The sequence below is a fragment of the Cupressus sempervirens genome, chromosome 1 (assembly GCF_028749045.1).
Source record: "Cupressus sempervirens isolate cs-2001-9-10 chromosome 1, ASM2874904v1, whole genome shotgun sequence".
NCBI lineage: Eukaryota > Viridiplantae > Streptophyta > Pinopsida > Cupressales > Cupressaceae > Cupressus > Cupressus sempervirens.
In genome coordinates this window covers 458,296,561-458,323,680 of record NC_143118.1, presented here as the reverse complement: position 1 = coordinate 458,323,680, position 27,120 = coordinate 458,296,561, and the positions used below count along the sequence as shown (strand labels likewise).

Here is a 27,120-nt window from a genome sequence, read left to right as displayed (position 1 = left end):
TATATAATTTAATTTTTTTTAATAAAAAATATTTAGCCTATACCTTTTATCGATAAGAAAAAAAGTTCTGCTGAGTGTTAATAAGTTGTGTGATCATGGATATGGGTAAACTTTAATGATCAAGGTTGTGAAATTAGAAAAACAAAATTAGATGATGTAATAGCAAAAGGTAAACATATTGAAAGCAATGTGTATGATTTAAGAGAAATAAAAAGAAAATATTATTTAGAGTCAAACTGATGAGAGTTGGTTATGGCATTGGAGATTAGGTCATATTAACTTTGGCAATCTAGTAACAATTAGTTCTCTTAACTCAGTCAAACACATGCCTAAAATTGTAAAGCCTAAAAGTAGTGATTGTACAAAATGTTGGCAAGGATAACATATGAGTAAGTTTTAAACTTAAAGAATATTAAAGTTTGTAGCCTCTTGAATTAATTGATACTGACCAATGTGGACCATCTAGAACTAAAGGATTGAAAAAATAAAGATATTTCATGCTATTTGTAGATGATTACTCCAGGATGACTTGGGTAACATTTCTACAAGAAAAATCAAAAGCTATATGAGAGGTTTAAAATTTTTCGTGCTACGGTTGAGAAGGAAACAGGTTATGAAATTCTTAGATCCGATAGAGGTGGTGAGTTTTTGTCTAATGAGTTCATTCTTTATAGTGAAGAAGAAGGTATAAGAAGACACTTCTCAACAACTAGAATATCTCAACAAAATGGGGCGGTAGAACAACGAAACAAAACTATGATATTGCTAGCAGGATTTAACTGTGTAGTTTTTGAGTCAAACTCGTTGACTCATGTTTCATGAGTGACAATTCACCAAATCCATCTCTCATGCCAAGTGTTCCATTTATTGTCATTAGAGATGGATTTGGTGAATCACTATTCATGAAACATGAGTCAACGAGTTTGACACAAAAACTACACAGTAAAATCTTGGTAGCAATATCACAATTTGACTTGTGGAAAATATCTCCTACTTATCAAGAAACAAAATTGTAAAAGAAATGGCTAGGACATTACTTAATACATCCAATATTTCTGATAAATTTTGTGTAGAAGCTATTCATACAACAGTTTATATTCTTAACAGAGTGCAACTTAGACCACATAGTAAGAAAACTTTACGAGTTATGGTTTGACACCTTGACCAACTTATATGGCAGTTCAAACACCCTAACGATACACAAGTTTGTACATCTCCACGTGTAGCCTCTTAGGCAATTCTTGTACCTTTTATGATATATTGTGCGTTGCCCCATATGACACTTCATTTTTTTCCTTCTTGCAACAATCTTTGCACCCCATATGAATGGTACAAAAGCTCATAGCTCTTCAAAATCTCTAACATTCATTCGTGCATACTTTTATGGTTCATTTATTCTCTGGCCTTTCTTGCACCATATGTTATACGTGCTTTCAAACCATTTGTACGACATTAACATTGACCAAGGAGTGAAATTTTTATGGTGCCGTACAAAGACTATTGTTATGGTTATAATATTAGTTATTCGACAATGCATTAATCGTCCATATTGAGTTGGTTGTCTCTTTTGGGTAGTTATATATGGTGGTTGATTGATGGTTGTCTTCCTTTTGGCAATTGTTGGGCCCTTTGAATATCTCGTGTATTGTAAAAGAAGGTGGTGTGGTATAGTCATATGAACAGTAATTCTTGGCTATGTTTGGTCTTCTTCTTTCTAATAAATTCATGAGCAAATAAAGATATCTTTCACTCCTGTATCTAGTACACACTTCTATCTTTATCAATGTTTCCTATATGTAATTTACTAGGTATAGTAGTGAACATTGTGATTTTTTAATTGAGGAATAATATAAGTGATGCTAGTTTTGTAACAAATAGTTTTCCCGGGACTTAATTAGCAACTAACATACTTAAAGGAATACAGTTATACTTCAATGTCATAGGAAGACAGTTGAATTAGTTTCGTTCATATGAAAGCAATTGACGGTTAAAATCAGTTAAACAAAATTTCTTAACTAAGAACTTAAAACACTATCAATGAATTACTATAGAGATTAAAATCCACATACCATGGAATTTGAAATCAGAAATCATTGTAGGGATGCTTCTGCAATCACCCATATTAGTCCACAAATATCACTATAACAATTTCGTATAACGACTATCATTCAATACCGCTATATCAAAAACAAATGACGATTACTATTAATTACCACTATATAAAAATTAGGGCTTCACAAACCACTATATCAGTTAGGGCATCAATTACCATTGGATCATTTAGGGCTTCAATTACCACTGTGTCAATTAGGGCTTCCGATACCACTGATTCAATTAGGGCATCCGATACCACTGATTCAATTAAAGCTTCCGATACCACTGAATCAATTAGGGCTTCAGATACCACTGTATCATTCCTTTCCTTCCGATTACTTAACTGTGGCAATAACTCAAGATTAGAAAATATGCTATATTCGATAGTCATATAAATGAAGAACAATCCATAAATTTATCTCTCGCATCTAGGTGTAAAATAACTATAACGACGAAATAACCAAGGTTGCACGGGTACGTGTGTACGGGAACGGGTACAGGTACAGGAACGGGAACGGGTACTCATATTTTTCAAAACGGGGGTACGTGTGTATGCCTAATTTTTTCTATATCATTAATATTTTATAGAAAATATAAAAATAAAAATATATGTCATGAGTCATGACATTGAGCATTCAAAACAAGAAATTTGAAAATATGAGCCATAAGTCAAATTATATATATATGCTATTGTTGAATGTTTAATGTTTAAAGTATTTCTCATAATAGGGGACGGAGGTACTTGGGTATGTCAAACTTATTTAAAAGTTATACTTTTATATTTATAAAAAATCTGAAATTATGAGTCATGACAATGATTTTTCAAAACAAGAACAGTGATAAAGTTTGCAAATGTAATGTATTGTTTTCAGTTTCAGATTTGCTATATGTTTGAAATAATAATACATGATAAATGCTTAGATGCATAACAAAGAAGGCAGACTTTAAACATGAACAAGAAGATCCTAAATCATATGACAATGACATATTGCAAATGATAAACTTATGACTTGAACAGTGATAAAGTTTATTGTTAATGAGTATCAAAGTTTCAAACTAATTTGGTATTGAATTAAGTTTGATAAACAACAAGCTAATACAAAAATAAAAGACCAAAAAAATAAAAATAAATCAGAATCTTAATCAAGGTCCTTAGCTATGATGCTCTCCACCGAGTACTTGGGTATGTGGGATACGTGTACCCAGTACTTGGGTACATGGGTACGAGTACCAGGGGTGTGGGTACGAGTACCCATGCAACCTTGGAAATAACTCAATTAATCTTACCTTCTTGCATGTACATCATAAAAGTGATAATACCTGTTTCTGACAAACAATTGAATGTATAGTTTATCTTGTTTGTTGTACATTTGATAACTTGGGGAGAGGTGAAACATTGTCATGGGCTTTACCACCCAACCTCGGACCTTGACTTATTCCCCACACAATCTCCAACGAGAAAGGCCTTCCCTACCTGGAATTGGACTTGGATCATCTGTCATCTACTGAGCATCTTGGTATCTAACCACAACCACAACACTAGACTCGATAGCAAGAGTTACATTAACAGGATCATGCATGAGCTATTAAATAATTCATATAAAAAATGATAAACATTGATATGTCATAACTGATACTGTTTCATGTTATTGCAGATTCATTTCTCTCACCTCATCACCCATTTCTTTGGCTACACAGTCGAGTGAGTCCCAGGTGTTCGAAATTCTCAGAACAACCGGTTCTGTCAATGATACAAGAAGATTACATGCATCCACCATTTCACAATCTGTGATTACCTAATTATGTTCTTTAAAGGTTTCAGAATTGATTGATTAATTCTAATATCCAGTGGCGTAATGATTCATGGATCCATGCCATGGTTATATGGTTATCACTTCCCATGATCTAATCTATTTAAAGAGAATTTATTCTATAATATCAACCAGATATCAAATAAGATATTATCATAATAAGCATTGTAGCATACTACTATAAAAATTGGAAGTGCTGTAGCAAATTGGTAGAAGTAACATTGCAATGTTTGGTTTTGGGTTAATCACGTAACCTGATATGTTTTGAAAGACGAATGGTGTTTGCTGAAAGTTCGTCAACCTGCCTTAAATGCTGGTTTCCAGTATAGTTGTTGCTCTCGATTTGTGGTTGATACCATGGAAAAGACGGGTGCCTAAAACATATGGAAGTTGGTGCTTCAAATATGTAAAAGTCGGGGTCTGGAGCTTGCTAAACAATTTTGTATTTGACTTCTTTCCTTTTCCTTTAGGCGTAATCACGGTATTTATATGAATCCTTAGAAGAATGATACATACGACAGACTGAAACAAGAGTGAGGCTGCCATATATTGTAGAGATTTCGAAAGGAGAATGAAGCCGAAAACTATGTGCAGGAAGACGAAATTAATGGGAAGCCGGAATTGATAAAGGTGGTCGAAATGCTTGCACGGCAAGGAGCAGTAACTTGAATTGCTTGATCAAGGCTTCAATGGACGATTTTGCAGGTATCAGCTGTAAATAAGATGAGAAGTTGGGGTATGGAGCATTGAAGTTTTGAAACACAAAGCAGAAGGAAGTCGGGAGAAAAGAATATGGTGCTCGACTCCTCTCATGGCTTTCATATAAAGGAACATGTTGTGACTTCTTGGTTCCCATTGGTTACAAAAGATTAAAGTTGATTCAAAATTCCAAGTATTAAATCGATTTATCGTGCCAAGTGTTAATCGATTAAAAGCAAAGAATTATAAAATGGAAAGAATAGAATTGGAAGATTATAATTCGAATGTTATAATTCAAATGTTGTTATATTTTGAATATTATTATAATCTTATATTCATCAGTTTATTAAATTATTAAATTATGATGGTGCCAAATCATTTTTATATTTATATGCACATATATAAATATATCTATTATAATAATAAGGTGAAAGATCATATTAAATCCTTAGAGGTACGTTATATATTTTAACTCAATTATTTTATGTTTCTCAATTCATTTATTTAAATAGCTCATGTGGGTCCCATAGATGTATCCTGTTTCAAATCGTTAGGTCCTCAACCCATCTGCCCAGTGATGGTGATGCTCTTTGCCTAATTCTTTTCTGACAATGCTTCCACCCCTTCAACGTGTTTTTTGCAAGGAAATTCTCCGTAATTAAATTATATTATCACAATAAATTATTTGATCAAAAAGAATCATAACGGTTAACCATCTTCTCAATTCCATGAATTCGTGATAAATGATCAACTAAGTTGTTATCTTAATTTGAAATTATAACGACTAACCATCTTACCATTTTGCAAGATTATAACAAATTAAATTGCTAACTGACTTCATGTGAACCTCAATGGCTATATTTCAAATTAGGTCAAAAGTTGGGATGTAACAAGTTTGATATATTGGTGGATGATGAATTGAATGGATATTGATTTGATGTAGTGATGATTGATTGCTCAATTGTATGTTTTCTTGATCCCATGATGAAGTGATGATTGATGATTGTTTGCTTGATTTCTTGAAGCTTAATGCTTGATGGATGAAGAGTGATGATTGATAAGTCCTCCTTCAGTGCTTGGAATAAAGTCTCCTTTATACTGTACTGGTGAAAGGATTACCTCCTTTCATAAGAATTGAGTCACCACTTTTCCTTGTTCCCTTTGAGAATAATATATTATTCCCCAACTTGATCTCCCTTGGATGTCCTCCTTATTTTAAACTTTCCCCCCTTTATCTTCCGATGTGAGTGAGAGTCACACCTCACCATCATGGCTGCCCTTAGCAGTGGTCACAACCTTTCTCAATTACCACCCTTTGGAAGTCCCAAAATTTCACAATTTCTACCCTTTGAGAGTGTCACAGCCTTCCATAATTACCAACCTTTTTAAGGTCACAACCCGTCATTTTCCTTTCATCCCTTTCTTCTTCTATTAACCCTTCCTTGATTACTGTGCTCCCTTTTTGCAGATTAGATCTTACTATGATTACCTTCCTTATGGTGATCTCTTTTTCCATGCCTTCAACAATGTCTTTTTCTCCTATTTACATCTTCATAATGGGAGAGTCACAATATTTCATTTTACAACCTTTCAACATAGTCATTTCCTTTTTCCCTTCCCACTTTTTTCTTCCATTATTCCTTCTTTAGTTCTTATGCTTCAGTTTTCTTCATTGCATATATCTTGACCTTTCATTAATTTGTAATTATTGATTTATATCTTATTATTTCTTTTTAATTTTTAGTTTAAATATTATTATTTTTTGTTAAATCCTATTTCAGAAAGGGGACATTACATAATCGTATGCACTTAAAAGTATAAATTTATTATCCACATAGTTTGTTATTTATCTTGATCAGACTTTTTGAAATATATTGTGCAAGATGGTATGCTTCTTTGAAAATTTTAATGGATCAAATCAAGGAGCTTAGAAGCAGATGCATATAATTGAATTTAGTTGAATCATTATTCCAGTGCAATGTGTCCTCCGCCAAAACTTTCCATCATTGGAAACAAAGGACGTTTTTGAGATGTTTAGATGGTAAGGAAATGTCCTTTGCTTTTGCACTATTACTACCTCTAGATAGAAGTCTTCCCAGCAATGTCTTTTTACAATATATGTTTTTTTGGTGCCCTCAATAATGAGGATATGGAGAAGATGTTGGAACATTCTCAAGACCCTCTGGTAGCTTGGCCATGTCTCTAGATATCTGACATCCCCTTGTTCCCAAATCAAGGTCCTTGGTCCCCTTCTCCAATTTGGAGTCTCCATCAAACATATAATTAAATGGTCTTAAATGAGCTATAGTTTCTTAAAAATTGATTTGTCTCTATTCTGCATATTTTAAGTTCTAAATAGATAGAAAAGTCGCATATTCTGGCAAGAGGAAAAGATTGGTCATGGCAGATAATAGTTTGTATCTGTTGCAATAGTACACGGTTACATGTTTATGTTGATTTTGTTATTTTGGTTGATTTTCATTAGAAGATTACCCAAGGGGATTCATTAGAGAACTTTTCATAAGTAATAACAGTCCTGAAATCATTGTTTTAAAGTTTGACAAATAAATGTTGTGCTGTACAATTTATGGAAGCTTGTCATTTTCATATCACATTACAATTATTGAAATGCATATTTGACAAGTTCTTCTGAAGGATGGCAAAGAAATAAGTTTTCCTTGCATATTATGTTTTTTTTCTATTCAACAATATAATATATTCAACAAAAACTTCATAAAGATGGAAATGGAATTGATCCATCTGAATTATAAAAGCTTCCTTCATTATGTCTTTGGTAAATAATATGTATCTTTAAATTTAAACCATTAACAAGTGCAAGTTTACACATTGTGAGATGGTGTCAGGCTTGAAATTTGACAGCTAATGAACAGTTTTTCCTTGCAGCTTGTTCTACAATATAAATACTGGGTCAGTGGAGGACTTGACTGGAAGAGGTTTGGAGTTTACTCTTCTTTTAAATTTCATGGACAACTTTTTCTTTTGTTAGATCAATGCATATTTGGTGTTTTGTTTATGGTATCTCATTAAACTGTTATTCTAAATTTAGGTATATCAGATCTAAAAGCTGGAGTTATTGCCACACCTTTACCACCGAAGGAAACGTTTTTGGATGATCCATTGCGAGTTCTGCGGGCAATTCGGTTTGGTATTGAAAGCAATCACATAGATTTGGATAGAAATTTCTGGCTTTTATCTAAAAATATTTTTCTATAAGGTGCAAGATTAAATATAGTATTTATTCCATGTCCATGGTATGATGTGAACCTTTTTAGGTGCAAGATTTGAGTTTAAGTTGGATGATGAGATAAAGAATGCAGTTGTTGACAAAGAGGTGAAAGCTGCACTGGCGACCAAAGTCAGTCCGGAACGTATAGGCCATGAGGTAATTGTTTTATACAGGGTTAATTTTCAAGAAACAATGTGTATTTATAGTATCTCAGGCAAACTGGATGCATATTAGGGAATTTTGTATTAGTGGAAACTGATTATCCTTTTTTATTTGTTGGACTTTGTTAGCAAATATTGTATCATGTTAATTGTTACTTTGCATGATATATGATTACTTGCATTGGACAGGGACACATGTCCAATCATTTGTATGATCAGAGCTAGGCATTAAGAATGAGTCCAATGTAGTGGTGTCTGTACCTCACTCAGTGGGACATTGTTAGCTAAAGTGTTTTATTAAATTTGATTGTTTTGTCTTTTGCAGATTGATCTCATGGTTTCTGGTAACCAGCCTGTCAAGGCAATTGGCCAACTTGAAGAATTGAAGTTATTCTGGACTGTGTTCTGTCTTCCTCAGAATGTGGAAGATAAGTTACCTCAGGATTGTAACAGGTGCAGTCAATTATCTCAATCTGATAAATTTCTGAAATTCTCAAGCACTGTAGAAAATGTTAATGTAGGTATCAAAAGGGTTCAGTCCTTTCTAGTTTGGTAAAAAAAATTAATTGTTTGAATTTTAAATAAGGATTGGAATAGTTAGGAAGTGATAGACGTGAAGTTATGGTGATCCAGTATAACATTTAGTTCGAGATTTATATAAGCAGAAAGATCTATCTATGTTAGTTTGTAACTTACAAAATATCTCTGTGTTATACTATTGTTGTGTACAGTAAGACACGCACGCACGCACACAGACACACCCCTGCATGTGTGGTTATGTTGTGCGTGTGTGCGTGTGCATGCACTCGTCTATGTGTGCATAAATGTACATGTACATCATATGTGCACACACGCGCATGCACAAATACATGTGCTTGTGTGTGTATATATAATAATAATGTACAGACATATATACACATATGCATATGCGTATTTGTGTGTGGCATGCCTTTGTGTGTTTCTGTATACGTATGATATATATATCCGAGGCTGTGTACATATTCCATAAGATAATACAATGTCTCCAAGCATTCATCCTTCAATGTCAGTTTTTAGTCATTTGCAAGACTTGACACATGGATCTGACAGTGGTCAGCAGTTCTGATTTTGTTCTCTTATGCCATGACAAGAAAAATGATACCTTGGATTACTCTGCTGTCAAAAACACATTTATAACATGTTCAAATGGATATTTTTTCCACAACTGCAGTGGCAAGCACTGTTCAGTACTCAACAGGTCTGAATGTCACTACATGGTCAATATGCCTTATGGCATTTTATCGCCATATTCAAAGAGCGATTTGCTTCATCATTGTACAATTTGTTTAGGAAAACTATTAATGATTTACTGCAGAAAAATAAATAGAATAACTCAATTGATATGATTTCACATCGTACAGAAAGCATTCTATGTACCTCAGAGTTGACTCCAATAAATTAATAAATTTGACCCTTTTCCTGTGTTAAAGATCTCAGTGTATGTATCTAGTGTAACTTGTAATAGCACTTGTTTTATTTTGTGTGTTTCAAGTTACTCATACAATGAATATGCATATGATATGAAGAGGCATGTCTCCTGTAGAGACATGTCTCTTTTAACTCATTTTAGTTATCACAGACAGTATTTGCTCAATGTATTATCATGATGATAATAATTTATATATAAAATATGTATATGTATAATACATCTCATATATACTATACACCACACACACACGCGCGCGCGCGCGCAAGCGCATGCGCACACACCGATTGGAATTATCAGATTGAAGCTACAATCATTAACACTCCTTCTTAGCTAGGGACCACATAGTGTACTACTGTTACCTCACGGTAACATCAAGAGTATGGTATGCCCAAGAATATCAACCATTTTATATTCACCATACCCATCTTTTCTTGGTATGCGCATTGACATCATGTCTCATCATGTCTACTAGAGAAGATGTCTGCTTATGGTGTCTCCACTGATACTATGTCTCATAGTAACATAGATCCATAATTTAGATGTTACCTTATGGTATCATTAATGTATAGCATATACAAGAATATCTACCATAAGATATTCGCCATACTTATATTTCCCTTGGTATGTGCATTGGCTTCAAGTCTCATGATGCCTATTGAGGAAAATATTGGCACATGGTGTCTCCATATACTAAGTCTCATAGTATACATTGTGCTCTATCTCGGTAACTACTAACTCAGTTACATGAGATATGCACTATCATGATCTCCAGGGACATCAATATAACATCCATCATTATAACAGGTTAGATTATTGTAAGATCGTTACCTTACAATAGTAACCACAAACAAACTTATAAGATTGTCACCTCTCAATAAGATTGTCACCTCTCAAGAAGTTTTCACAAGATCATGTAATAACTCACATGACATCCACCATGAGCCATATTAGAGGGTTGGTCCACCATGAATATTTCCAAATGATGGAACAAGGGTTTTCACCTCAAACTTCTCTGATAGAGAATGATGCATTAGGAATCAGGAGACATCTTAGGAAATCATTGATGTTGAGTTTCCGTCTCAGTAAGGGCTCTGACCCATAACTCCAAGCTTGTCTTCAATAATGTGCAAACTTCACTTTGGTTGAAGGCTTTGGAGAAAATATCGGTTGTTAGATTTCAGTGATAATGTACTCTTAATGAGTAGCATTCTTGGTGTTCACCTATGGTTTAGGCATTTGCATAAGGCCTTTCAGTTCACACATATGGAACTTCATCTCATTAATCATAGTTCTCTGACTGCTACAAGTTCTTGATCACTAGAGAAACCATCTCAACATGGTCTACTATTTCTGAATCAATATGACCAAGATCCTCAAAAGTCAACTGAAGCATATCCTCTATTTGCTCCCTCTGCCATGAAAGTATAACTTGATTCATATAACATGAGTGAATGTACTAGGCTATGGATTCATCTTCAGGCTTGATAACATTAGATATTCATATAAAGATAATGCGGTTTTGTTAAGTGCATGTATCAACTTGTTGACCTCTTTGTCCAAGGTTGCCTCTAATAAAATGTTAGGCTCTCTCTTGATATAGAAGGATACTCATAATCTCAATCATCAAAGATATCTTGCTTCAAGAGTCTTATTATCTGACATGATTCATATGTGGCTGAAGGTGCTAGATCCAAGACCACTTTGGAGTTACTATCATAAGATTGAGTCCTAGAGAAAATAGTTATATGATCATCTTGATATTTGAATAAAATTCTACTGAAGTGTGCTCCCTCTTATTATTAGGAGAGCCCCTTGTCTTGACTTCATTTCATAATCTGGATTTTATCAACCTCAACAACATTCCTTATGCACCACTCCTCTCTTCTTGGAAGAACATCCCAACACATCCTTGATAGAAGTTGCTACAATGATGGTCCATATGCATCAAATCAGAAAATACCTCCATATAAGCATTTGTTAAACAATTTGAGTATATCATCTGTGCTATTGTTTGAGAGACATCTCCTTTCTAAGGATGGTTCAAAATTGGAACTTTGATAGTGTCTCTTCTCTGACATCTTTCCTCTAAGGATGATCCAAATGGGAATGGAACATTGGTTATTATCCCCCCCCCCCCCCCACCACACTCCACAATGTAAATTTCCCACTCTTATATCGTTGAACAATTTTGGATCACATCGAATTTGGCAAACTTCTTTCTGCTCTTTTTCTTCTTTGCAAAAAAGAAAAGAAAACAACTTGGGCATCAAGGAAAAGAACAAGAGCATAATAAAGAAAATAACTCTTATATTACATGCAGGGATATAGTTAAGAGACTGACTACAATACACAAATAAAAGTAGTATTCAAAAGGAAATAACCAACGATACTTATCTCAAGATGCTCATTAACATCCTTCCTAATGGATCACTAGTGAGAATGTCAGTTCCTGCACTATAACCAGTTCTAGATCAAATACATTCCTAGCAACCTCAAGCTCTTTGTCCAAGCGATCCAAGTACTCTTTGTTTGAAGTATCACTTGGTATTTCTACCCTTTGTTGAATGTGTCGCCTTGCTTCAAAATCTTGAGGATAGATCTCACTGTTATACATGTTTAGGACGAAGACCCTCTTATCATGAGCAAAGTCCATTTAATGCCCAATTCTTGTGCTAATAAATTATCTGTTGACACTGAAGATTTTGTTCATGAAACTCAACCTCCAATTCCCGTTAGTTGATAGTTGCTTCATAATTCTGTTAAATTGCTGGACATAATTAATGCATTCCCTTGTGAAATGTTCATGCCGTGTCCAAGAAAACTAAATTCTTTTATTTCTAACAATCAAATTATTGCCCAGAATTTAAATCTGCGATACAATCACAACCTCGCACCTCTGTTTCATATTGTCTTCCACTTTTGGTGGACAATGCATGTAGGTTCTTCATCTCTATATCCAACTTCAATTGGATTATAAGTGATTTCTCTATTCTGTGCTATTAGTGACTTTCAACCAGAATGCAGACTTTCTAGCATCGGTTTGAAGAGGTTATCCTAGCTTAATATTTACTTTTGCTCTCTCAAAAATTTCATTCAAGCATCCACTATAGAAGAAGATGAAACCAAATGTTCCCATGTCATTGGATGATTCTTTGCATTTGCGACAGATATATTTTGTAAATGATTAAATGAACTACATATCATCCTTCTTTCAATTCGTATGTAGATGCTAGGCTTGTTTTCCGATAGATGATTTAACTGTTACGGCAGGTCCTTTTTGCTTCTTCAATTATCATACTCAATACTTGTGATAGATAGAATGAGTCAAGAATCCTCCTTGAGCGACTGGTTGCATTGTTACATATATCTGAACTGGCTGACCTCTTGATCTGCCAACCCAAAGAAGTGGCTTTGATCTCCACATTGTTCCAAGGCTCAAGATCTCACACCTCACCTCTATATGCAGATAGAGCAGTTTCAAGGGAGAAAACACAGACAAAAGCTTCATTACAGTAGTGTGTACATTAAGCATCATCCAACAATCGATTGTTAGACATTACAGAGGTAATATACATAACATTCTAATCTTTCCACTGACTACAAAGGCTTCTAGATAGTATATCAGATAGAACAACAGATCGACCAAGAGACATTGACAAACTCAGATCAAACGGTGGGAACGGTTTTTTTTCTTTTAAAAATCTTTTCACAACTTCGCTGCCAAAGTGGATGCAAGTAATCTGCTCTGCTTGTCTGAATTCTCCACGCAAGCAAACAACGAGATTCCATCAATGTCATGCAATATTCGAGCAATTTTCTGTAGCTTTAATTTGATGTGCATTTAGTCAAGCAAATTTGTTCACAAATTATTCAAGATTCTTCCATAGCTCAACATATTGAATTAGTTGTGCACCTGCAATTGCGATTTCTAGTTGGCTCCTTGAATGCCTAGTCAGAGTGCTTCATTCTCCATAATGTCACCGATGACTACAAAGGGAAGAGTTGGTTAGTGTAACAGTTGATCATGTGCCCAACAATCACTTGCCTGTACACATATTTGATGTTCTAGACAGTCCCTCTCAGAGGTAGTGCTTTCTAGGAAACCCATGGCTATGCGACAATCATAATCTAATGTTGCCTCTGTGTTTCTTTCCAAATAAGTTCTCATGATCGTAGCATGATCCCCTCATGGCTCTTCCCTTGCTGGAGGTAAAATCGTCATCCCTCTTCTTTGACTTATGCTAAGATAGTCCTCATGTGGGTTGTGAGGAAGATTTGCATACCTTGATCCCCTTTCCATTTCCATCATAAAACAATATGAACATCCTTCACGTTTTGAAACCCTGGAAATCTTTAGATCAAACACTCCACGTCTTCAAAATGCTATATGATATTTTGATATGTGGACTCTCCATGTCATAATTGTGAGCAACATAGATGCACCCTTTTCCATTAACTGTGCATCAATTTTCAAATAATTTTTTGAATCTGCAATGTAGATCTTTTCCCAAAGTTCTTCATCTTCAACACATAGGCTGATCTTCTACTCTGATACTATGTTACATCTCAGTGTATGTATCTGCTGTAACTTGAAATAGCACTTGTTTTAAGCTGTGTGTGTTTCAAGTTACTCTTACAATGAATATTTATATGATATGAAGAGGCATGTCTCCTATAGAGTCATGTCTCTTCTTAACTCATATTAGTTATCATAAATAATATTTGCTCAACGTGTTATCATGATGATAATAATTTATATATAAAATATGTATATTTATAATATGTTGGAATCACCATTGCCGTTACACCAAAAGCTCGAGCTTTTAATGAACGTCACAACAGCCAGAGACAAGGATCTACGGGAGGCAGTTAAGCACATGCCACAAATCCATCGGTCTATGCCAAACAATACCTCCACCTAGAAGGGATAGAGGCACCAACCTCCTAACAATCCCCCCTCAGCATGACCCGAGGGATTTGAACCCGTAACCCAGCTCTTTGACACCACTTGTTGGAATCACCGTTGCCATTACACCAAAAGCTCGAGCTTTCAATGAATGTCACAACAGCCAGAGATAAGGATATACGGGAGGTGGTTAAGCAGATGTGACCAATCCATCGGTCTATGCTGAACAGTACCTCCACCTAGAGGGGACGGAGGCACCAACCTCCCAACATAATATATCTCATATATATATATATATATAGTACACACACAGACACACACACACACACACACACACACACACACACACACACACACACACACACACTTAATAATTTATTATAAATAATAATAATGCTCCATGATAATTAATAGAGAAAGATAGATATCAAATGTTTAACGCCAATAGGCCATTCAAACATTTGATTTCATTGATTGGAATCATCCAACCGAAGCTATAATCATTAACACTCTAAGAATGTAGAACAAGTCCCTTTCAATTCCAATACATTCCTGGAACAGGAGAAGTTTTATATGGTACAGAATGGATTTTTTTTCCCTCACAAATAGATGATAATGCTTGTACATAGGATCTTCCCTGTTCTTCATGCAGACTGATTTGTGATTTTCTCAAAATACCTGTTTAAATTAGGCAAGCACACAATGAAAATGTTTTATGCAACTTGACTTGCTGAAATGTAAAATTCAACATCACAAAACTAGATCTTGGGTGCAAACTACTATAATACTTTCACAACTGTCCAATGACATTATTTGCTGTCTCAGTGGCTTCTTATAGGTGCTGAAAGATCATAACTGTATACTGATTTATTTCTGGTTGGAAGTTTAAGGTATAATGTGCTCAATATCATTTTAATAAGCTTAAATGTATGAATTATAATGCATATTTAGTGTTTATAAATATTATGAATAATTAAACATTATTTATTTACTAAATAGGAAACATTCTAGGGTGTACTCAATCCCCTTTGAAAATTTGCTGTATTGAAATACCATACCCATGCATTTTTACCTGATTCTGATTTGACAATTTTCTTGGTACCGATTGTCTAGGAAATTGTGGTCTCTCACACACATTCTCATACAACTATAATATTTCTATGTTTTTTGTATGAATGCATCCAGGATGTATGCAGCCCCGTCCAAAAATTTGTGGTATTGGTATACAATACACAATTCTGATTCCAATTCAGTAAATTAGCCGTATATCAGTAGTCCTGGATGTTGTAGCTATCTAGAAAGCAAGTTCCAAGGTACTCATAAACATATATGCACAGTTAATTTTATCAGTACATTCATTTTATAGTTTAAACTATGGTCTGACTCTGGAACATGGATGATATGGATTTAGGATATTCATTTCTATGGATTGGGTGTATTTTGCACTTGAACGAGGATATCTGAACTAGTTCAATTTGTCAGCAAAATAAATAATATACATACTGTTTTATAGAGGAATATTTTGCTCCTATATTTGTCACTTTGAATAAGTATGATTATTTTCCTTGAGAGCGGAAGACAACAGGAAAGGAAACTCAAGCAGTGATTCCTCTGCATTTGATTAGAAATGCTTCTTAAAAGTTGATAGCGTTATTTTGGCATTTGAAGATGAATTGAATAAAATGGCAATTTGAGGTCAAACAAATTTTTTTTCTCAAGGTTTTCATATTTGTTGTGAATGTAGAAACAATATTAGTAGGCTGGTATAAATCATTGTCCCTGAGGTTGTTTTTTTGAGAAGCTACTTTGTTCAGAAAATATTCAATAGTGCAGCAAGTTGAGAATATTAAGCATATTGTGACAAGAAAGCATGGTAGTGGAAATGATTTTGCCTAAGGTTGCCTGTCTTGAGGAGTTCGTTCTGTGTATTGTGCATTTTAAATGTCAAAAATCAACAAGAAGGATGAAAGTTTATGGTCTTTGTTTCTAATTTTGGATCATTACACTGTTCTTGCAGAATATGTGTCAAAAGTTTGGAAGCTTTATCAGAAGTTCTTGGGAAAGTTGGCTTTTCAACATTGAGTGTGAGTGGAAAAGATTGCACAGTTCTTTATATGTTGTAGAACAGGTGTTGATAGCGTAAGGTGTGAATTCAGCTAGTTTTACTAGAGTGATCATTTTATAATGATTTGTGCAAGTTTATGGAAACCTTGTGGGATTTTTGAGCTTGTTTTGATTCTTTTGATAATGACAAAGTAATTTTAAATTTATTTAGCAACTTGGCTTAAATAAAAATGCACAACAATGGCATTAAATTTCAAAACTATTGTCACTGCAGGATGATCACAGAAGATTGTGTTTATACAGCGCATTATTCTTACCTTTAAGGAATGTTAATTATGCAAACCGCAAGGGGAAAATGGTAGGCTTATTTTCTTCAATAATATTTGTTACTTAATATTTTATTTCTTCCCTGCATTTCTTAGATCAAAATATTTGAAAGTGAAAAGTTGCAAATAAATATTGGATAGTGATGATCAGGTAGCAGCAGTTCATGATGTTTTGCATTTGGCTACCAGCTAGAGTTTTTATTGTGTTCAATGCATCTAAACTACCTGGCATTTTTCCACCAACATGGGTAACCATAAAATACTTTGGTGTTGGAATCAATAATTTGTAGGGCTTGTATTACACCGATTCTTTATAAAATAGAAGCAAAAATCATTCTTGGGAATAAATCAGCAAATCAAAAGGTTAGGATTGGGATTTCCAAAAAATAAAATAAAATTGTAAATGGATGGTGAAAAGTATGATTTTATTAAAATGATTTAGTGGCATTAACTGGGCTTCAAAAACTGGTTATGATTTATTGATAATTTCATAAAGCAGTAAAAATTGTTTTAAAATTTTGTGAAACACAAATGCTGATCTTTTGTAGATAATTACGAGTCTATAACTGTTTAAATGCAAATCTACATCAGCTATTTGTATTTTTCAAGAAGACTGTGTGACTGATCACGTGTATGTCAAGATATTAGTTGCGACTAGAATAAAGTATCTGCAGTTTCAGGTTTTTCTTTCTTTTCAATTAAAATTGGGTTTTAAGGTTCTGGGCAGTTCGCTCCATAGATTTAGAGATTCTTGATTCTTCCTTTTTACATAAAATTGTTTTGAACAACAACTTTTAGAAAGTTTTCAAGAAATTTATGCTTCCTGTCAGTCAAGCGGATAACCAAGTTTTGATATCAATAATACTTAGTTCTTTCGTAGTTGAGTGGAGTGTTTTCTTTGGCTTTTGATTGAATACGATTATACAATTTTATATCTACCTCGTCAACTGTTGTATGCAGTTGCATTTTCATTACACTGATTCTTATCCGATGATCATTCTATACTGATTTTCAGATTCCAGTGGTGAGTGCAATTATCAAAGATTCTCTAAAGCTAAAGAATAAAGATGCAGATATGGTCAGTTCAAAAATCTATCCTTTAGCTTAACTGTATGCATATGTATGGTTTCTCACAGTCATTTGATGGGCAGCTCTAGTTTCATAAAGCTGTACATGAGCTGCATAACAGTCAGGCTATTCTTCTTGTATTTTTTAATCTATATTTATCATTATTTGCTAGGTACTTGGTTTGCATGATGCTGCTGAGGAACTCACTGGGCTTATTGATTTACTAGTCTCAGATAAACATGCTGGAAACTTCACTCCCAGCATAAATGAGGTGGATGATTTGAGTGTCTCATTAATCTCAACGAAATGCATACAGACAGGTATATCATCTTTAGTGCCATGTGAAGAGCATTAATATATTATTATATTACTTTAATTTTTTATATTATGTAAATTGGGTAGATAAGATTGTTTCTACAATCTTCAATTTCTATTTAGAAACTTTCTTTTGTACCTATTGTAAATTCTTTATAATGATCTCTTCTCTCATTTGATAATACAATCAATAATTATCCTATTACTTGCGTAATTAATTATCAGAGCTAGCTTGTTTACTATACAGGGTAAACAGATACTATCGCATGTAGTATAGTAAGATATAACACATAACAGATACTTAATTCATATACGCAATATGCACTCCAATGCTTACAATATGATTATGATGATGTCTCAATAGTCCCTATGGACGATGTATATATACTTTCCTGAAGGGGTGACTCAACCATCACGTGCCTTTTGAGATACAATTCTACCCATTGGCTACAATAGAGAATTTATCGACAACATCATCCTCCCAAAAAAGTAAAGTCACCTACGGATGACAAAATAGAGACAACTCTTACAAAAAAACTCAATTTACAACCAAAACAATTAATTACATCAATATTTAGACACTAAAAAAAGGGATGTGTCCTTGGTGTAGTAGCCGTCTGTGCCCTAAGCTCATTTAGCTCTGCTCGTAGCTTATATACTTGCTCCTTCCGTAATTTCAATTTTGCTTCAGCCTCCATCTGAAGCTCCAAAGCTGATTGCATCATTTCAGCAATCTCTCCAAGCTCTCTCTCTTTCTCCTCTGCCACACGCTCCTTTGTTACTAATTGTTCCTTCTCCGTTGCCACCTTTTGTAGTTGACTCTGTCGGGCTAACGATGCTGCCCTCTCAGATTCCCAAATATGCCCTCTCCATGGCTAGCTTGGTAGTTGACTCCTCCCAAGCCCTCTCCGCTGCTACCTGGTCTGCTTGGCTCCTCCAAAGGGTGTAATACGTATCCCTATGTATCTTGACTATCTCTTGAGTTAAATCCTCTACTCGACTCTCTATACTTGGATCTCTCTTAGTGGCCCAATCCTGGTGCATCTCTGTAGTCTCCACATTCGGCCATCCTCGCTCCTCAAAACAAACTGTAAAGGCCGTCGGACATCCTAATGTCATGAAGGATCTCCCACTCTCCAGCTCCTTCATTACTGAATCCAAGGCCTATATCTCTTTTGAGGCCACTACTTGGCGAGCTTGAGTCGCTAGAGTCGCTATATCAACAAAGAATGCCTCCCTCGTCACTGTTTTTGGTGCTATTGGAGGTAGCTGCTGAGCACCCATAGCCCTCTCTACTGCTTCCGCCATCCGCTCAACAATGGAATGTGGTAGTCCATCAGTTTGTGTTGGTTGACGCTCCTCCACCTGTGCTTGTAGAGGATCTTCCTCTGGAGTTACTTCTTGCGTAGGTGTGTGAAGGTATGTCGCTCGAGGTGCTGGTGTATGGTGAAACCTCGTACTTAGGTACGTGTTCAACCTCTAGGTTCTACTCTCTCTATCTGGCTCCTCAAACGATGCTAACAATGCTGTATCCATTGTAACCACTGCATCTGAACCCACTACATCCAAATGAACACCCGACGTCCTCACACCTTCGCGTGTCGATATCTCCATCACTCCTTGAGTCCATCTCCTCATCAGGTACTAGCACTTCGATCCCTACCTTTGGTATGGTTGGCAAAACCTCTTGAGAAAGCTCCATCGTTACCTTCGAAACGGCTGTCTCTGTCAATGACGGATGTGCCTCTACTGATGCCTCTGGAATGGATAGTGTCTCTGCAGCAGACTAAATTGCAATTCTAGCCAGAGTCATCACCACTGGTTGTCTGAACTAGCCAAACCCCGGAATGTCGTGTATACCTACTAGGACCAAGTGTGTCGTTGCTGGGAGTGCAGGTCGTGAAAATCTCAATGGTGTAGCTATAATTACTTCTACCTCCTCTTCATCCTCCTCGTCGGTCTCACTCTCCTCAAAAGAAGTCTCCTCGCAACCACTGTCAATATTTCTATCATCCGGTCTCAGTCATTTCTGTCCGACTGTGGTCTTGTTGCCAAGTTGATCGAGATGCCTCCACTACATGATTGACGGTTCGCCTGGCGCGAGTGGTCCCGGTTTGGCCTCTAGTGCATCATTGGGGATCATCTGGGTCATTGCCTCCAAGAATAGCCTGATGGCACAGTGTGGCATGTAAAACGTTTTGTGCTGTAGTGTCATAAATTTGTACATCCGTTCTGCCAACAATGTAGCCTAGTCGTACACTCTTCCACTTAGAATCATGTTCATCATTGCCACCTATGGGAATGAAATGTCTGAAGTGCGGCTGGATCCTATGAGGTGACTTTTTACTACATCCATAAGACAACACCAGTGCCCTTTTTGTATGTTGGACTTCTTCAATCCTCTACCCTTTGACGTGTCCGTGAGAGCTTCTTGCTCCATTTGTGTCAAATCCTTACATACCAACTATATCAATTGTGTTTTTACCTCTCAACTTAGCTTTTTCGGTTTGTTGTTGATTTTCCTTCCCCCTTGTGCATGGCTAGGTATTTCGAATACTCGTGTGAAGTCTGCCAATTTGAATGATATTACCAAGTTGCATCCAAGATAGGAAAATGTACTGGTTCGAGAGAACCTATTGTATGTTTGTATCACGACACGCAAAAACCCTTCATAATCTCAAATACAGAATATATGCATTTGTATTAGCCATTCAACCTATGCCTTTCGAATGCTGGCCTTCACTGGATGGTTATCAGGTGTCTCCTGCCACCACTTCCTACATTCTGCTCCATTCAACCCTTCAAATGAGACATTCTGTGTTGTGGGAGTATTCGTTGCAGTCGATTGTGTTGTTTGCTTTCCTTTCTTCTTACTAGCTCCTGTGCTTGTGCCACTTGCAACATGTACTCCGGATGACAAAGTCTTTACATTCCTATTCATGACTGCAGTTGTTGTATTTTCTTCCAACATCTTTTTCCAAGCTTTCTTATGGGCCGAATGCATAACTGTCATCTCTCTTGTCATTTTTCTTGTAGGAGACAAAAGATGGTTAAGTCAGTTACACTTTTCTCCAGTGGTACGACAAATATAAACTGAACTGTACGGTTGCACTTCTTTGCTTGCTGGGTCGTACAAATGCAATACTTCTTTCTTCTAGAGGCTGTACGACTGGATGTCTTCTACGCCCCCCTGAAATGTATATTGGCTTCTCTTCTCTTATGAAATCGTCCAATGGCGACACTTCTCTTTTGCATTTAGACCTCAATGCTACGTTTGTACATCATACGGTAGCATTTGTAGTTTCCTTTTGTTTTGGTTGTATGAAACGACCTCAATCTCCTTGGTTCCCCACTTGTATTGCCCATACCATCAATGCTTGGTAACTTGTCTTCTGTTAAGCCGTACGGTTATGTTCTTTGGTTATCCACGCACACAATGTCTTATGCTTGACCGTACGGTATACTCATGTGATCTCCGATTTTGTTGTAGGGCCGTACACCCTCGCAATTCCCTCAATTGCATACGGTGAACTCTTTTCTGGAGTTTGCCAAACCATACAGTCGTATTACCCCCTTGTGTTGACCGTACGACAATCACCTTTGGTCTTGACTGGCTGTACGGTATCGCTGGTTTGTTGTTTCTTGCTTCACTACATTCTCCTATACTTGCTCTTCCCAATTCTGTACGATTTTCATATTTTGCCCTCTTCTCAAGTCATACGGTGTTTGCTCCTCGCACAACCCAAATGGCAATCTCCTCTCTGTGTGATGGCCGTATGGTAGATCTTATATAGTCTTCTAGGATATATCTTTCTATCTGCAACTGTACGGTGACCCAAGTGCTTCTCTTGTATATCGATGTATAGCCGTACGGTTCACTCCCTCTCTCCTTTACTTGTTTATTCATTACCTTTTCCTTGGGATGTACGGTATATACCCAAAGTCGTACAACATGATGCTTCTCCGTGACCTTCCTTATGTTGGTTGTACGGTAGCTTTTTCCTCATACACTTCCCAAGTCTGTACGCCTGTACAGTACCCTTGCTTCTGTTTAGTGTTTTCCAATGTCTTGCTAGCTGTATGATGTGTTTCTAGTGTGCTTATGGCTGTACAATATTATAGTATTCCTAGCCGTATGGTATTTCTTCTCCTCCTATTTGTTCGGTACTTGTTTCTTCTCCTTTGTGGCTATATGGTGGCTTTTATAGTCTTTAGTTGTAATATTGTTTTGTCGTTGCTTATGTAACTTTCTTTTATATTTACTGATTGAAGGGCCGTACTATGAAAATATACTAAACTTTATACATTGTTTACATTTACTTTATACATTATACATTATTTCTCTATTATTTATATTCTCTCTGAGTTTTTGTCTGAGTTGTTCATTTGCAGGGGCTCGTTATTTCTTTTATGATAGATTTTTAGCTTCGACCCATTCACTACATCGACTACTTCCTCCATGTCAAGCGTCCATAATTTGATTGACCCATTATCGCCAACTTCACGGATCTTGTATGGTCCGACCCATTTAACTTTAAATTTTCCTGGTCTGATCTCATTACGCCCATTATATCCTAAAACTAATTGGTTTGGTTGAAATTTATTCAATTTTAAATACTTGTCATGCCATACCTTACGCCTGTTTTGTGTAACTTCTGTGGCCCATTGTGCTAGTCGTCCCTCGTCCAGTTTATTTAAATTGTACAATCTCTCCCTCAGACTTTCCATATCTCCCAATTTGTTCTCGATCGTGATCCTTAAACTTGATACCATGAATTCCATTGGTACCATTACCTCTTGCCCATACATCAACTGAAATGGGGTGTGTCCGGTGGTTACCTTGTATGAAGTACGGTACGCCCATAATGTTGATGGTAGCTTTTCTTCCCAATCTTCTCCCTCAATTGCACAAGACTTATAAATCACTCTGACTAGGATCTTATTAGTAGATTCTGCTTGTCCGTTGGCACTCGGGTAGTACAAGCTTGACAGAGAATAGTAAATTTTGAACTCGGTAGTGAGTAGTCGGATAACGTGATTGACAAAGTGTCCCCCACGGTCGCTTGTCAATTGCAACGAAATCTCGTACCTTGTGATTATCTTCTCATAGATAAATTTAGCTGTGCTTACCGCAGAGTTGTCCGATAGTGCCCGTGCCTCCACCCACTTGCTCAGATATTCCGTTGTCACCACGATTTACCTGCATCTTCTAGTTTTACTTACCTTAAGGGGTCCGACAAAGTCCAATCCCCATCTTTCAAATAGCTCTTGTGCGTGTGAAGGATTCAGAGGCATGAAGTCCCTCTTTAGCGGTTTTCCAGCTCTTTGGCATGTGTCGCATATGACCCACTCCTTGGCGTCATTGTGCACGGTTGGCCACCATAACCCTGCTAGAAGTATCTTCCGTGTAGTTGTATTCGGTGCCATGTGTCCTCCTGCTGGTCCTTCATGCGCTTCCTTCAACACCTTCGGTATTTCCTCCTCTAGAACGCATTGCCGCAGAATCTGGTCGGGTCCCATTTTATAGTAACCCATTGATTAATTGAAATGTCCGACTCCTCAGCACTAGTTTCCTCCTCTCACTTGGCAACATTTTGCTAGGAAATTGTCTTGTCAAGAGATACTCTCCGATACGTGTGTACCAGGATTGCAGTACGACAATCTGAAATTGTTGCGTGTCAGGAAAATCATTGTTGACCCCCTTCGGTGGCTCTCCTGATTTTATCCTTGACAAGTGATCCGCACTTACATGATTCTTTCCTGGCCGTACTACGATCTTGAATGTAAATTCTTGCAATAGTAAGAGCCATCTACTTATCCTTCCCTGTATGATTGGCTTGTTCACAAGATATAACAACACTTGATGATCCACATAAAATACGAACGGTGTCGCCAGTAAATAATGCCTGAATTTTTGTATTGCGTACACCATTCTGAGTGCTTCTCGTTCTGTCGTAATGTAAATTTTCTCCGCTTCTAATAATAGTCTACTCGCAAAGTATATTGGATGATCCAGTCCGTGGTCACTTGTCTGTGCTAGTGTTGCTCCAATCGCGTAGTTTGATGCATTAACATGAACATGAAACTCATTATCCCTGTTCGCATAGGCTAGGATCGGTGCTGTGGCCAACCTTGTTTTCAGTCCATTGAAAGCTTCATTTTGCTCCGCTTCCCATTTATAACGTTTAGCCCTTGCAGGTTAGTTTGTCTAGTGGGTAGGATATTTTCACAAAGTTCTTGATGAACCTTCAGTAGTATCCAATATGTTCGAGGAACGATTTTACCTCTGTCACATCTGTTGATGGGGGCATTTCCAAAATTACTTGAACTTTGTCAGGAACTGTCTTTAGCCCTATTGTGTAGATCATGTGTCCTAATAGCTTCCCCTGTGGCACCATGAACCTGCATATCTTTGGGTTCAGTGCCAATCTCGCCCGCTTGCATCTTTCCATGCATTCGCCGAGTGCTGTTAGATGCTTATCTTCTGCGCTAAAAATTGACCAATCATCCAGAAATGCCTTAAAGTTCCCAACAGACATTTTATCAAATATGTGTAAGATAATTCTTTGGAATGTTGGCGGAGCATTACACAGTCTGAACGACATCATGTTATAGGCGTATACCCACTATGAATGCTGTTTTCAACCTATCTTCTTTGGTGATGGATATCTGGTTGTATCCAGAGAACCCATCCATGGATGAATAAATTTTATGCGCCGCAACTTATTCCAGAATACTATCGGTGAATGTTATTGTGAACAAATCTTTAATTGTTACTGCATTTAGGCATCGAAAGTCTACGCATATTCTTACCATAAAGGGTAAACGGATACTATTGCATGTAGTACAGTAAGATATAACACAAAAGATACTTTATTCATATACGCAATATGCACTCCAATGCTTACAATATGATTATGATGATGACTCAATCGTTCCTATGGATGATGTACATATACTCTCCTGAAGGGGTGACTCAACCGTCACGCACCCTTTCGGATACAATTCTACCCGTTGGCTACAATAGAGAATTTACCGACAACATAGCTTAATTTAAAAAAAAATCCTTTTTTATATTTTTGAAATATTGTTTGTCATTTTTTTCCTTGTAGAAAATTTTGTTTCATAACCAGTCTAGGGTTTTTTGCATCTCTCTTGACACCATTTCTCAACTCATGACCAGCCATTATGACTTGTTCTTTCTGCTCTTGTTTAGAGTATTTTATACCAATGTGAGTCGATTTTTCTCTGGGCTAATTTTTTTAAAGCTATCTTTGCAACTTGTTGCCATATATTTCTCCAACCCGTGCTAGTTCCATCATTTTTTTTGAGTGAAATCATTCAACCCGTACCTTTTTTTTTCAGCACTTCCATGCCATTCTTTGTTCGCACAATGCCAATCTATGCTTACACATGACTGTTTTACTATTGTTTGCAACCCTTTCTCATTGTGGTGGGTCATTTTGGCCTTTTTTCGACTCCATTCTCCATTACAACCTTCTTTCTGGTCTATTTGTGCCCTAATACGATCTTTGTCAAAGATTTATGCATTTTTGTGAAGATTTTTTAGATGGCTATTGAAGCTCTTCAATTTCTTGCCAGATTTGAAATCTAATTGTAGATTCTTGGTGGGTTTTTCAAAACCTCAACTAGGTCGTCATCAAAATGTTTTGGGTGCGTTGCTTTCTATGCCCTAAATTCCGTACCAGCTAGAATTCCTTTTTGATTTCAAATTCTTTCTAGGTTTTTTGAGATCTCTTTTGGCTCTTCATTGTATTGTTTTGCATTAGTTGGAAATCTTTCTTGAAATCTGTGCTAGTCATACTTTATTATTTTTCGAAATTTGTACGTGCATTTGCCTCTATTTTTTGCAATGGGATTTGTGTTTTAGAGATGGTGCTATCACCTCTTCTCTATTTCTCATTTTCCATGCATTAGGAAACATGCAAGATGGCTTAATTGACCAACTTAATGTTGGAGCACAATCAAAGATTCAATGACAAAAATTACAACACCTAGAAGCAACGCATGCTAGATATACTTCTTTTGGGCACATAGATTTTTCCTACCACAGTCCAAGTAGACTAAGACAAGTTTGATGATTGGAATCAAGAAGTTGTTATACTGCTCATACTCTATCACAAATGATCAGTTGCCTTTAATTCCTTCTGGCAGGTCTGCAACAAACATCTAGAAGCATTTGAAGGAGTTGCATGAGATATCTGATAAGAGTTGAGCATTCTTTTTGAAGAATTAGTTGTTCTCCATCATGATGGATGAATGCATGTCCTTATAGGAGCATCTCACAAATATTAAGGACATTTGAGAACAACTCGAAGATATTGGTCAGAAAATGGAGGAAGAAGATATGGCATTTTATCACATTGAAGAGTCTACCTAATCCTTATGAGCACTTTATAGGGACTCTCAACATTACTTTCACTGATGTTGATTTGAAATTTCCACAATTGTGCACCATGGCTTTGTAATAGGATTGTTGGACACAACTGTTTGGTGGCACTGCCACCTTGTCTTCCCCAGAGGAAGCTTTTTCAGCTAAATCTTTACAAAAGGATGAAGGTAAATCTCAACACTCTCAGTCATCTTAGCAGAAGGGCTCTAGTCATTCTCAGGATGGTTCCAAGAAGAAGAAGGTACAGTGTAACTATTGTCACAAATATGGCCATATACTCAAAGATTGTTGCAATTGATTGGTGCTTGAATAGCAGAACTAGGTAGGGTCTCAATCTAAAGCTAATGTTGCTGAGCGCACAGAGCAGAAAGAGTATGCCTTTTACGTCTTCATGGCTAAAAGACCTATAAACAATGTGAAATCTTTTGCTTGGTATATATATTCTAGCGCTTCTTGACATTTTGCTCATAGGTGTGATTGGTTCACATATTTTTCTCCCTTCACTAATTCAATTATATTTGGAGGAGGTGAAGAGTATATTGTTGTCG

General features: G+C 36.3%; 1 protein-coding gene across 9 annotated transcripts in view; it reads left to right on the top strand.

Annotated features, from left to right (window-relative positions):
* Positions 1 to 27,120, top strand: part of LOC149578277 (Polynucleotide adenylyltransferase family protein) — a 189,851-nt gene that overhangs the window by 111,349 nt on the left and 51,382 nt on the right. For all 9 annotated transcript variants that reach the window (XM_089828052.1, XM_089828065.1, XM_089828050.1 and 6 more), the window contains exons 6-13: positions 7,509 to 7,558; positions 7,672 to 7,770; positions 7,898 to 8,007; positions 8,338 to 8,465; positions 16,404 to 16,470; positions 16,725 to 16,808; positions 17,792 to 17,854; positions 18,017 to 18,164. In XM_089828052.1, the coding sequence (XP_089684178.1) occupies positions 7,509 to 7,558; positions 7,672 to 7,770; positions 7,898 to 8,007; positions 8,338 to 8,465; positions 16,404 to 16,470; positions 16,725 to 16,808; positions 17,792 to 17,854; positions 18,017 to 18,164 (749 nt within the window). The remainder of the gene's footprint in view (positions 1 to 7,508; positions 7,559 to 7,671; positions 7,771 to 7,897; positions 8,008 to 8,337; positions 8,466 to 16,403; positions 16,471 to 16,724; positions 16,809 to 17,791; positions 17,855 to 18,016; positions 18,165 to 27,120) is intronic.